Source organism: Myotis yumanensis, unplaced genomic scaffold, assembly GCF_028538775.1.
Source record: "Myotis yumanensis isolate MYYU_CA2020_CCGP unplaced genomic scaffold, mMyoYum1.0.hap1 SCAF_7, whole genome shotgun sequence".
NCBI classification, from domain to species: domain Eukaryota; kingdom Metazoa; phylum Chordata; class Mammalia; order Chiroptera; family Vespertilionidae; genus Myotis; species Myotis yumanensis.
The window spans coordinates 67939310-67952425 of NW_027223758.1; the positions used below are offsets into that span (position 1 = coordinate 67939310).

The 13116-nt window shown below is 51.2% G+C and overlaps 1 protein-coding gene across 4 annotated transcripts in view; it reads right to left on the minus strand.

Annotated features, from left to right (window-relative positions):
- Nucleotides 1-514: 514 nt before the first annotated feature.
- EYA2 (EYA transcriptional coactivator and phosphatase 2) overlaps nt 515-13116 on the minus strand; it is a 211470-nt gene continuing 198868 nt past the window's right edge. For all 4 annotated transcript variants that reach the window (XM_070421592.1, XM_070421593.1, XM_070421591.1 and 1 more), the window contains 4 exons: nt 10463-10577; nt 10130-10251; nt 7742-7842; nt 515-669 (listed from right to left, as the gene is read on the minus strand). In XM_070421592.1, coding sequence (XP_070277693.1) covers nt 589-669; nt 7742-7842; nt 10130-10251; nt 10463-10577 — 419 coding nt within the window. In that variant the 3' untranslated portion in view covers nt 515-588. The remainder of the gene's footprint in view (nt 670-7741; nt 7843-10129; nt 10252-10462; nt 10578-13116) is intronic.

A 13116-nucleotide genomic window follows, 5' to 3' on the forward strand; every position in this document is an offset into this window, starting at 1 on the left:
AAGGCACGTGCACTGTCCACACGACGTCAGGTTAGGTCCTTAGACACAAAAATAAGCAACAGTCTCCCACAGCCCCGAATCGCCTCCCTCACCGATTGCTCACAGATGATTGTCCCCCCAGAGCACCCTTGGAGCGGAGTGCTTACCTTAGAACCCGGGCGCTCCACACGCCCGTTTAAAACACAAAACCAGACAACGACTAAGGAAACCAACAACACAGGAATGAGAACATAATAGCGGGGAATGAGATTAGTCCATAAATTAAGAAGAAGAAGAAAACCCGAGCCTGTCCCCAGGTGCGTCTCGTCCCCGGCCCTCCCCCAGATCAGCAACGCCTCGCTTTTGCTCTGTGAGCCTCTAGGAAAGTCTGGACTCCCAGCCAGCCCTTCTCCCCAAAGTTAAACGGCCCAAAGCCACCGCTGGGTGCTCTGCGGCTCCGGACCCGCGTCTGGACGGGAGAACAGCTTCAGAGATGGTCCCGGCTCCTCCTCTTGGCTGCAGGGACCCGGCCCAGTGTCCAGCGTCTGGCGGGAGGCAAGGGGCCTGGTGGGGGGCACCTGGGAGGGCAGGGGTGCTGCCCGGGTTCTGCTATAAATACTCCAGCTCCAGGGCGTGCCTCAGCGCCTCCAGGTCGGCGTGGCAGGATATCCGCCAGAAAGGCATGTTGTGCTGGAACACAGAACACAGAACACAGAACACGTGAGGCCCTGCTCCACGCCCCCGCGGCCCCCTGGGCGCCGCACCCAGAGTTAGAACCCTGTGCGACGGCAACTCGAGGCAGCAGAGCCAGTGGGCATTTTCCAAACTGGGAGGCACGTAAGGTTGTCAGCAAACCGGTACCCACCAGTCAGGCCACCCCGGTTTGGTCCCCGCTGGGCCTGTTCTGATCAGTTCGTCCTGCGCTGCCTGATCCTCTCCCCTCCACTGGGACCGCGTGGCCTTCACCACACAGCGAGAAAGCTATTGATTTAAAATGTGTTCTCAATCCTGCTCCTTCAAGAACATCTCTGCGAGGTGCCAGCCCCTCCCTAACACTGCTCATCTCCGTGTGAACAGAGTGTGCGGGGCCTCGGTGAGCAGGAGGGGAGGTTCGTTTGTTTTCTTTGTCACTTTTTTGTTTTTCTCTTTCCCTTTTCTTTACAGCCAGTGACGCTCGGTCGCTCTGTTACTGCCATGGGATCAAGTTTTCTTTCTTTCAATTTTTATATATTGATTTTATTTTTTAAAAAAATGTGTTTTTAGTGATTTCAGGAAGAGGAAGAGAGAGGGAGAGAGAATCCATCCATTGGCTGCTCGGGCCTGCCCCGAATTGGGGATTGAGCCCAAAACCTGGGCTGTGCCCTGACCGGGAATCGAACCAGGGTCCTCTTGGTGCATGGGTCGATGCTCAGCTACTGAGCTACACCAGCCGGGCTTATTTATTAATTTTAGACACAGAGAGAGAGAGAGCTGGAGAGAGAGAATCACTTGTTCCACTTATCTGTGCATTCACTGGTTGAGGCTTGTATGTGCCCTGACCAGGGATCGAACCTGCAACCTTGGCATATTGGGACGACTGAGCTACCTGGCCAGGGCAGGATCAATTTTTCAAATTTAATTTATTTTTAATTAAGTAATTAAATTTTGTTGTTGTTGTTAATCTTCACCTGAGGATATTTTCCCACTGATTTTTAGAGAGAGTGGAAGGGAGGGGAGACACACAGAGAGAGAGAAACATCTATGTGAGAGACACGATTGATTGCCTCCCACATGCACTCGATCCCCAACCCAAGACCCTTCAGTCCTCGGGCCAATGCTCTACTCACTGAACCAAACCAGCTAGGGCAGTTTTCCAATTTTAAATAGAAGTGAGTTGATTGGAAGGAACACATTAAGTAGATAATAGTACAGGTCATTGATTTTCACCTGCTGTGCTGCAAGAATTTGTAAAGCATGCAATACCTGACTATTTAGTCAGGGGCACTGACCTCTTACCCCTTAGATTGCCAAAGAAAAAAATGACAACAGACACACAACAATAGCTGTCCGGTGTGAATGAATCAAAATTACACCTTTTCTTTTTTCTTTTTTTTGTCAAATCAACAAAATTTTTTTTTGGTGTGCCGCAGAATTTAGTTTACGCGTGCCCCGAGATGAAGAAGGTTGAGAATCGCTGGTATGGGTCGAATGCAGATAGAACGGAAGTGGTGGCTGGTCTGGGAAGGGGTGTGTTAATGTTGAAATCACTCCTGTGGGAAAGAAGTTCATGAACTATTTCCACAGCATGAGGGTTAGGAGCAGTGTCCTGTCCATAGCTCGGCTCTACCGCCACCTGCTGGGTGACCTGAAACAAGTCACTCTGCTGTTTGTAAGATGTAAGCTATGTGCTGGGTCCCATCGCCGGGGCTAGTCACAGTGCACACATACTAAGTGCTCCATAAATATCAGCTGCTGTCATGATTATGTGTACGTACGTCATGTTTATTTCTACAAGGATATGCTGTATAAGTAGGGCAAAGTCAGGAAGCATGCAGGACAAACAGGATATGTATGTGAAGGGATGAATTTGGGGGGTCTTCAGAGTTTAAACAATAAGTAAGATATGCAATGTTTTGACACACAATGTTTTAAATAATAGTCTTTTGAATCTACTGTTACTGAGCCAGACACTGTGCTAGGTGCTTTATTATCTTGCCGAGTCACCAAAACAAACAAAAACACTCAAGACAAAAACATCTTTGTCAAGTGAGGCAGGAGAAAGAGACGAGACTTTATTTAACTAGAGTTAAATTAGTGGCAAGCTAGTAATAACTATGATTGTAATCGTAGTCGCAATGCAATGCATTACTCGTTTAACCCCATCAGGAACCCTCCGAGAGAGGCACATGTCTATCTTATTTTACAGACGAGGAAACTGAGGCACAGAGAGGACATGTCTGGCTCCAGAGAAGAAAGCTGACTGCATGTTGTCACTGGAAAATGTACCCATTGGCTAAAGTGGTTGCCTGCCCAATAGCCATCCTTCCTTATCCCTTGCTTCCAGACCCTGAATCTGGCAGTGCCCGTGCCCAGATGCAGGCGAGGAGTTGTGATCATCTAAGCGAGCAATTCGACCCTATTCCTGTTTGCCAGGGATCTGGTCGGTATCTCCCTGACTTGTGACCTGTCGAAGCCAACAGGGAAGTTGGCTGGGGGGCGTCTGGGAAAGGTTTGCTTCCATGATTAGAGAGAAGCATCTGAGGCGAACTCCTTCCTCCTTACTTTCCCTTCCTCTTTGGATGCTGTCATGTTAGTATGTGATGCCTGGAGCTGTGGCAACCGTTTTGAGGCCACGAAGCCACAGACCAGAGAAGACAAGGCCAAGGGTAGAGCAGAATGATGGGAAGGGAGGCTTGTGCCCCCGGAAACGTCCTCGGGCACAGCTACTTCTGATCTTGTTGGGTAAGCTAGTGCTTCCCGTCATCACTGCCTGGGCTTCCTGCTGCCTGCAGCTAACAGCTACGAGCCTCCTCCAGACAGTCGCTGGCCTTACAGGATTGACTAAGCAGCAAGTGGCTGCCCGCAGTTCTTGTGCGAATCCTGCTGCCGAGGTTCAGGCCCACGGGGTAGAAACTGCAGATGTCCTTCCCGGCTACGGTGGGGAGGATAATCGTCACCCAGAGAGACCGTGTCCTGGTCCCCAGTACCCGTGCATGTGCAACCTTACATGGCAAAAGGGGTTCTGTGCACCCGATTAAGTAAAGGGTGTTAGGTGGGGAGGTTACCCCGAGGGCAGGGGCTTTGTCTACCACTGTGTCTCCAAGGGGCCTCGGGTAGGTGGCAACCACCTGTGGGGGTCACATCGGAGTCACAGGTGATGCGTCCACAGGTGAGAAATAAACATGATACGTAATTTTATCTCGTGGTAAAGGCTCTGAAGGAAGTAGAATGGAGGGTAGAAAGCAGCTGAGGGGAGGGTATCTCCCTTTGCTGGCTGGGTCAGGGGAGGCCTCTGTGGAGGGGTGACCTTTAGGCAGACCCCAGAGGATGACAAGGCCGAAGATCGCAAGTGCAAAGCCCGAGGTGGGGTGGAGCCTGGATGCCAGGTTCGCTGCTGCATCGCATGGCTCCGGGCACATAATAGGTGCGCAAGAAATATTCGTGGGAGGAAGGGAAGGAGGAAGGCAGGGAGGAGGAGAGGGAAGGTGAGTTCGTCAAGCAAAGTCCTCAACAAACACATCTTCCTCTCTCACTCACTCTTGTTTACAGAGGGTGGGCTGCTAGCTGGTCAGAACCATTTAGCACGTTCTCTTGCTCCAGGGAAGCAGAATGCTCTCCATCGCGGGCAGATGCCATCTCTTTAATGGCTTCCAGTCGCCCAGCTCCCCACCCTCTCCTTGCCCCGCCCACCCTTCCCTCCTCTGCCAGGGTGGCTTCTGGTCGCCACCCGGCCACTCCTGTCCCCCTGTGAAGACGGTCATTCATTTTTCCGGGAGGATATGAGCAGAGGAGGGAGGGGATACTTCGGTCGCCTCCCTCCGGGCCTGATTGGTCCGGAGCGCAGGTGGATTTATCACGTGTGGAGAGGTGGAGACAAATGACCCACTAAAATGGAGATATCAACAACACTGTCAGCCGAAACAAAGCCCTCTGTCCCGTCGCCATATTTCACGCTGCCCAGGTGTCTGGCGGCCGGGGCTAATGACTCCCACCCACCAGGCCAGGAGAGCCGCTGGCACACAACGTTCCTCACTAGTGGGCAGGGTTTTAGGGGAGTCGGGGTATGGGGGTGTGCGCCCCAGTCTTCTTTGGTGGACTCCACCTCATCTGACAAGCTCAGGGGTGTAGTCTGACAGTGTTAGAAACTCCTAAGTCTGTCTCCTCCCTGCCAGGTGCTTGGAGCAAAACGCACGTCAGTTTGCCTGTACCAGCTGTGTGACCTTAAGTAAATTAATTAACCCCTCCGAGTCTCAAATCTGTCTCCTGCAAAATGAAGTGGAATAATACCCACGTTGCAGGGAGGTTTTAAGGAGGAAATAAAACGATAATGGCAGTAATAAAGAGTTGTAGTTAAGGCCATGAGTGTAAATAATTTTCCCTGTTATGTCTCTAATAGAATCACTAGATACTGATGTTTTGGGCAGTCATAGGTCATACTATCACTAGTATTTCATTTCAGGATAAGAAAGGGGTTATTTGTAAATATCTGCGCCCTATCCAATTGGGCACTTGGCAGTGACTGGTCCAAGGATGGCCCTGACATTCTCCAGGTGAGAACCAGAGGGCGTGCTCAGGGCCACAGGCCGAAGCTGCTCTCCAACCCAACTTTGATAGAAGCAAAGCTCAGCATTCAGTGTCACGGCTCAGGGCAGAGCTTCCCACTCCGTCTGCCCTGGGAGAGGGAGAGGGGCTCTCGACGCCCCAGGCCCTGGCAGTGGCTACAGGCAGTCTCACCGCGCAGACCGCGCCCTGGGCGTGGCACGCGCTTCCGGAACGCCAGTGTTTCATGGACAATTCCCGTGACTCAGGCCACCACTTTGGCCATATCCTTGTGTATCACCTGTTACTGTCATTAATTTAATACTTTTCCCTCTAAGCCATTGGTTCTCAACCTTGGCTGCACATTAGAATCACGTGGGAATCTTTTTAAAATCCTGATTTCTGGGCCTCATCCTCCGGAAATTCTGTTTCTTTGTTACTAATGTTGTGGCCCCACCCCATAACAAAGAAACAAAATTTCCGGAGGATGAGGCCCAGAAATCAGGATTTTAAAAAGATTCCCAGGTGATTCTAATGTGCAGCCAAGGTTGAGAACCACCGCTCTAAACCAATTCATCTTTTTTTTTTTTTTTAAATATACTTCACTGATTTCTTACAGAGAGGAAGGAAGAGAGATAGTTAGAAACATCGATCAGCCGCCTCCTGCACATCTCCCACTGGGGATGCGCCCGCAACCCAGGTACATGCCCTTGACCGGAATCAAACCCGGGACCCCTCAGTCCGCAGGCCGACGCTCCATCCACTGAGCCAAACCGGTTTCGGTACCAATTCATCTTTAAAAGTGAAAGCACTGCCCTAGCTGGTTTGGCTCAGTGGATGGAGCGTCGGCCTGCGGACTGAGGGGTCCCAGGTTCGATTCCAGTCGGGGGCGCATGCCTGGGTTTCGGGCTCCATCCCTGGTGGGGGACGTGCAGGAGGCAGCCAATTGATGATTCTCTCTCATCACTGATGTTTCTATCTCTCCCACTCCCTTCATCTCTGAAATCAATAAAAACATATTTAAGAAAAAAAAATAAAAGTGAAAGCACTTCCTCTTAAAGCAAGTGCTCAGAGTGAAAGCTGAGGTCCTCCCAAGGGCTCCCCTCCCTCCCCCTCCCCTACTCCCCACTTGCCTGGCTGCCTCTGTGGCCAGGCTGGCTCCCTGCAGGGGCTCTAGCCTTTGAACATCTTGGTTCCTCTCTTGGAATGCCCTCCCTCTGATATCCACTTGGCTCACTTCCCTTCCTCCTCCGGACTTTAATCAGATGTCACCTCCCAGGGAGGCCTGCCTTGGCCACTAACTACCCTTGCAACCTGCCCGCCCCTAGAGTCCCCTCTGTTCCCATTCTCTGCTTTGTTTTCCCCCAAAGCTCTGCTCACTACCTGACAGCACGTTACACTTAGGTGCTTATTGTCCCAGCCTGTGAGCCGAGTGAGGGGTGAGAGCCCTGTCTGTTCTGCTCACTGCGGGATCCCCAACGACAGTGGCCGGCACCTAGGCACACAGTAGGTGCTCAGCTAATGGAGCTTACACTGTAGCTGGAGGATGTGCCAATAAGCCACTGAGTACATAGATAATCCTCTCATGACAAGTGAGGAAAATGTCCTGAAGAAAGAATAAGGACCATGGGGAGTCCCAGGCAGGGCTGATTGAGCTGGAAGGGCAGAGGGGGAGCCAGTCTGACAACTCTTCACGCAGGAAGGACTGCTGGGCTGAGACCTGAAGGATGGGGCCGGGGGCGGGGGGGGGGGGGGGGGGGGAGCCTTCCAGGTGGAGGGAGCAGCGGATGCACAGGTTCCGAGCCCTCCTCTCCGAGCTCCTCTCCCACGAGCTCCTCTCCCACCTCTCCGAGCCCCTCTCCCACACCCTTGGGGCCTTCCCTCTCTTTATGCGGCTCATCCTCTGAGACCCTAACCGTGGCTGCATTTCCTTGGAATTGGTTGCCGGGGAAAGGGAGGAAACCAGGTCCCCAAGTTAAGCTCCGTGACATTAACAATCCCCTTCCCAGGCCTCTGGGATGGGGGTGCAGGTCCCTGGGATGCTGTGGACAGGCCCAGACCCAGGCCTTTGGCAGCTGTTTCTGTTCCAAGAACAGAGCTGCGGCTACCAGAGCCCCCTGCCCCTCTCCTCATGGGCCTGAGATCACAGATGCAGGGCTTTCCTTTTCATTAGCTTAATGCTGTCTTTATTAACTGGGAAGGGTTCCTGGAACATATGATCAGTAAGAATTAAATAAAAGACACACGTGCACCGGCCCCCTACCAGCCTGCCCCGACAGAGCGTCTCCCCTTGGAGCAGTTGTCCCAGAAACAATCCAGGGCTACCAGGGCAGCGGCCAAAGGCACAGAGGGGGATTTGCAGGAGGAAATTGCTCAGGATGCTTCTGCGATGTGCAAATGGGAACGGGTCACCCCGCAAAGAGCCGGGAGTGGGGCCCAGGCAGCAGCAGGTGTGCACAGAGCCCAGAAAACCACGAAAGGGCTCAGGAGAGGAGCAAAAGCAGCTGCGAGGTGGAAGAAGTACCTTTTTCGCTCCCTGCTCCTCTTCGACCCCGTCGCCAATCACGATGTAGACGGCTTTCCTGCCGAACCTCTGCATTATCCTTTCGAAGCAGCTCTCCTTCCCTGCACAGAAGAAGGAAGGAGGAGAGAAAATCGTGAGGCAGAGAGCGCGGCCAGTGAGGCGCCAGCTGAGCCTTTGCTGGGTGCACTGTCCTCCTGAGGGCCAAGTGTTCATCATCTCACCCTCCAGCAACCGAGGCTCACAATGCTGCCATCCCCATGTGACCGATGACAACCAGAGGCGCAGAGAGGTTCAGTGGCCTGCCCAGGGGGACGCAGCAGAAGAGGCAGTACAGGGGTTTGCAGCCGCTCCGGGGTCTATGCAGCTGTCTGGGTAGGAGTGACAGACCCATTTTCCAGATGTGGTCACGAGGCTCGAGGGGTGAGGCGATTCGCCCAGGACCCCCAGGCCCACCTGTGATGACCGCCTCCCCTATTCACCTTCTTCCCAGTGTCTGGGCAGCAGCATAAGTCCAGACACGATAGATTCACATCTTAGTTCATCCTAAGATTGTGTCAGCAAGTTTGGTAACCATAACAACAACAAAACAGCACTAATAACGAGTGACTGCCACTCTCTGATTTTACTATACACCAGGCTCTCTGCTAAGGCTTCACCTACATCAGGCCTGCTCAGCCTCAGCGTGTGGCCATGTGACTTGCTTGGACCAATGGCATGTTAGGGACCTGCCATGAGAAATGGGCGAGGTGGTCTGTCTTGGCCTCCTTCACTCTGCCATCTGGGTGGCTGCAGGTTCCACGATGTGGAGCAGACTGGAACCTGGAGTCAAGCCAGGCAGAACCACAGCTGACTCCCCAACCCGGAGTGAGAAATGAAAACTGGTTGCTGTGAGCCACTGAGTGTCGGGATGTTTGTTATGCAGATGATCAGAGCAGAGCCTGACTTGAAAAATATTATGGTTTTTAGGTTAGAACAGGGAGCTGGTGACCAAATTCCTGTCCAATCTCAACTTGGACTGTTGCAGTTCTTTGATCTTCAGGCTCCCCAAGTGGAAAACAAGAGTCGCTCTGCCACTTCTCTGACGGCATTTGAATCCTCTGACACAGGGGTCCGCGGCAGAATCTCTCAGAGCCATTTGGGGCCTGACTTCCTATGATTTCAAAATCTAAAGGCACTTCTATGCGATGTTCACATCTAGAATTTTAGTAAAGGCAAAAACTGCTCTAAGAAAATGCTTCTAAAGTACTACAAATTGGTTTTTTATCTCCAGAAAAAAAAAACAAGGGTAAACAGTTCTAATTAAAAACATATTAACTAGATTATTTATTTTTCCATCTCCATTTATCCCCTCCATGCCCTTTTCCACCTCCACCCCCATAGGTTTATTTTTAAATTATTTATATTGTATTTAGTTTTTTTGTGATATAAGAATAAAAAATCCCAGTTCCCCCACACATAAAAAAAACAAAACCCAAGCAAACCAGTATTACTTGCCTTGATACTGTTAATTTTTAGTTACTAAATTCTCTTATCTCATAAAAGCTTTGAGCCTAAGGCTTGTTCTCTTTGTTAGTAAGGGAGATTACCAAGCGTTAGAGAGGTGTTCAAGCAGGTGAGCACTAAATGGAGACTCTCTCCTGAAAAAAAGAATTAAAAACACTTTTCTCTCTATGTGGTGCAAGGTTAAATTCAAGGTAATTTGATGATTGTATCACCTAAATGAAAATCCCCTTATGTACCAGGCTGTGGTGGGAATGGCTTTCCTCAGTAATAAAATTCCATGAGTACTACCTGTGCTCACAGTCACTTAGCTATGGACTACATTTCCCAGCCTCCCTTGCAACTAGTTGTGGCCACAGGACTAAAGTGAGCAGGAGTAACTCGCACTCCTGAATCTTGGCTTTAAAATATTGGACGGGCATTGCACCTTCCCCTTTTCCACCTTGGCATAAACTGGCATGTCGACGTGACAGGACCCTGATCTGACCACGTACGTGAGGATAAAATCGTAAGGGAGGGTGGAAAATGAAATGGGAAGAACCTGGGTTCTGGGTGAGTATAAGGAGAGGGTCACCCACCAACCTGGATCACTGCCCTCTGGTCGGTGGACCTGGGAGGGAGAAATCAGCTTTGACGCTGATGGAAGCCTTTTGTTTGGGGTGTTTGTTAGAGCAGGTTTGCAGTTACCCTAACTATGGAGAACTGTTCCTCACCAATTTCCCTAGAAGCAGAGCTTAAAGCCAGTGGGTGGTAAGGGTTGTTTTGGGGACCTGGGTCATGCCCTTGGACAGGTTCTGGACCATCACTAGTGCCGTCTTCCTTGAACTTTCCCTGCCTGGGATGGAACGCTAACCCCGCCCGCATCGCCCGAGGGCTGGGCCCCCTTACCTGTCTTGGTTGCACTGTAGATGTTCTCGATTGGAAACACGGAGCCCAGTCCGTACAGCAGGACTTTGGCCAGGGCAGGGATTAGTTGAGTGGTGGTGACCAGCACGTTGACACAGTTGGGCCTGAGGACAAGGGAGACTGTAGATCAGAACTCCAAGGGACCACAAGGCCAGGCCCTCAGGAGTCAGGGCAGCTGCTTGCTCAGCCGTGGGACAGGGTGTCCACGGTGAACTCAGCTTTATCCAATGCCTGGAAAGTGCCAGTGAGAATCTGGAGAGTCCTATCTCCCCGAGTGTGGAAATGGGAGAAAGGAAAACCAGGGCTCCCACTTACCGGGAATGGATGAGGTTCAGTGCCTTCAGGGAGTGGGTCAGCCAGAGGTCGGTCAGAGCTTCCAGCTCAGCCCGGAGCTGCAGCCAGGTCTCTCTTTTGGGCGCGCCTATCAAGCCTGGACGCAGGAAAGAAAGATGGGGTAGCTGTCATTTTAGAAAGGCCTGGGCGGGGGTAGGCTGGGGGAAGGGGAGCCTAGCTACCTTGAGGTTTCAAATCAGATGACCCCCGAAGCCAACTGCAATCCAGTAATCTTAATCTTATTTTGGGATTGACTGATTGACCCATTCATCCATCCGTCCAACAAAAACTCAAGAAGTGCCTTCTGCATGGTCAGTATCGTGACAGGCACAGAACATACAGGGGCAAACAAAGCATTCCAGCTATAGAGCTTGCACTGTTACAGTGGAGACAAAAGTTAATAAATAAATAAAAGACTAACATTTATTGAGTGCTTACTGTATGCAGGGCCCTCTGCTTTTAACATGACATTTCATTTTATTGTTACATGGACCCTAGAAGCGGACACTTTTTATTTTTTAACATTGAGATATAGCATTAGGTTAGCGGCTAACCATGAGCCAGTTAAAGAAACAGGTTTTGCGGGGCTTTGAGACTGGCTCACAGTAGAGAGGAAATAATGGAGACAGGCAGCTGACCCCGAGCCCACACAGTGTTTCTAAACCTGACTGTCATCTCTCAGCCATCAGTGCCCTTAGATAATGTGCAGACTCAACAGCCCATGGCCCTGCCCCACTGCCCTGATGTCCTTCCTTCCATGCCAGCCGAGCGGCCTCCTCATTGTCCTTGGAACACCACCATGTTCCTGCCTCAGGACCTTTACACACCTCATTTCTGACCCTGAACCACTCTTCTTCTTCTTCTTTTTTTTTTAGTATTTTATTGATTTCTTACAGAGAGGAAGGGAGAGGGACAGAGAGTTAGAAACATTGATGAGAGAGAAATATCGATCAGCTGCCTCCTGCACACCCCCTCCATGCCCTTGACTGGAATCGAACCTGGGACCCTTCAGTCCGCAGGCCGAGGCTCTATCCACTGAGCCAAACCGGTTAGGGCTGAACCACTCTTCTTATCTTTTTTGTTTTTCAATCCTCACCTGAGGACATGCTTAGAGAGGGAGGGAGGGAGAGGTGAGACTGGGGATAGAACCCACAAGCTTTCAGTGCACTGGATGATGCTCAACCAACTGAGCCACGTTGGCTGGGCCCACTCGTCTTATCTGACCTCGCCCTTTTGCCTTGCTAAATCCTTCACACTCATCATAAATGTCATTAATTCTGGAAGGCCTATTCTGGTCAGTTCCTTCTATTTTATGTTCTCACAACACACTGAACCTCTTCTCCTCACAACTGTAACTTAAAGTGTTATCTGTGTGATTCCTGTGTGGTGTCTGCCTCAGCCATTGGATGGTTGGCTCTATGAGGGCAGGAACCAAGTCGGTCTTGTTTACGCCACAGTACCAGCCCCACAGCTGGGGCTAGCGTGGCTGGCGAGGATCGGTTTGTGTTGGAGAAAGAGTGAATTCACTGGGACCAGGTGCTGCCTCGTGCCTGTCCTATTTAGACATCATCATCTCCATGTAGAAGACCCTCCCCGTGGCCTACAAGGCCCTGTGCCATCCGGGCACTGGCCTCTCTCATCCCATCCCTGACCACATGCCCCCTCACGGCAGCCACACTGGCTTCTTTTTTTCCTGAAAAGCACCAAGTTCTATTGTTCTTGGGGCTTTTCGTTTGCTATTTGTGGTAGACATGGCTAGCTGCCTTCTACTAGCCATTTCTCTCTTCAATAATTAATACAATAACACTATGAAAATCTCATTAGTAATAAGAACGATGATTTTTTAGCTAAGCACCTGGCTGCCAAGCTAGAAGGCTACATTCCTCAGTCTCCACTGCAGCCTCAGCAGGCTAGTTCTGTGATGCAGAATCAGCTTGGAGGTGGGGGAGGAGGCAGCAGAGACTGCACCGGGGAGAGAGGGAGGGGCTGCCCACTGGCATCGTGCCAGCCGTGAGCTCCCGGCCTGTTGACACGGCGGGTAATTTCCCCTCCGTTTATGGGAAAGCACAGCAGCCTGACAGAAACCCTGGGTATTTCCTGGGGCTTAACCTGGATGGGGAGCAGATGGCCTCCGCTGGCTGACTCCATCCCTGTCTCTCCACCCAAGCTCCCTTCCTCCCCCCTTTCTCCTTGTAGGGCTGGGTGAGCGAGCAGGGCTGACCCTGCAGCTCCCTGCTTCACTCCTGCAGTCAATAGACAGGTGTGAGAAGCCATGAGTGTGGGTGAGGTGGTGGAGCCGCTGGCCTCAGCTGTGTGATGCTGGGCAGGTAACTTAACCTCTCTGATCTGTTTCCACCCTCACACATTGATGATAAAACCACTTAACTTATAGGGATGTTGTGAAGAGCAAATAAACTATTAGATGAAAAGCCCTCAAAGTCTGGCATAGAGTAAGTGCTCAACAAACATTAGTTATTCCCAGGACTGCATTTGGCTGCAGCCACAGGCGAGACAGAAAGTCCTGAAGAGCCGACAGTCCCTCTGGGAAAGTGGAAGGCACAGGAGATGCCGAAAAACTCCCAAGCAAAACTGGAAGGAACTAGTGATAAATGCTACCATTTGTTATTGAGTGCCTG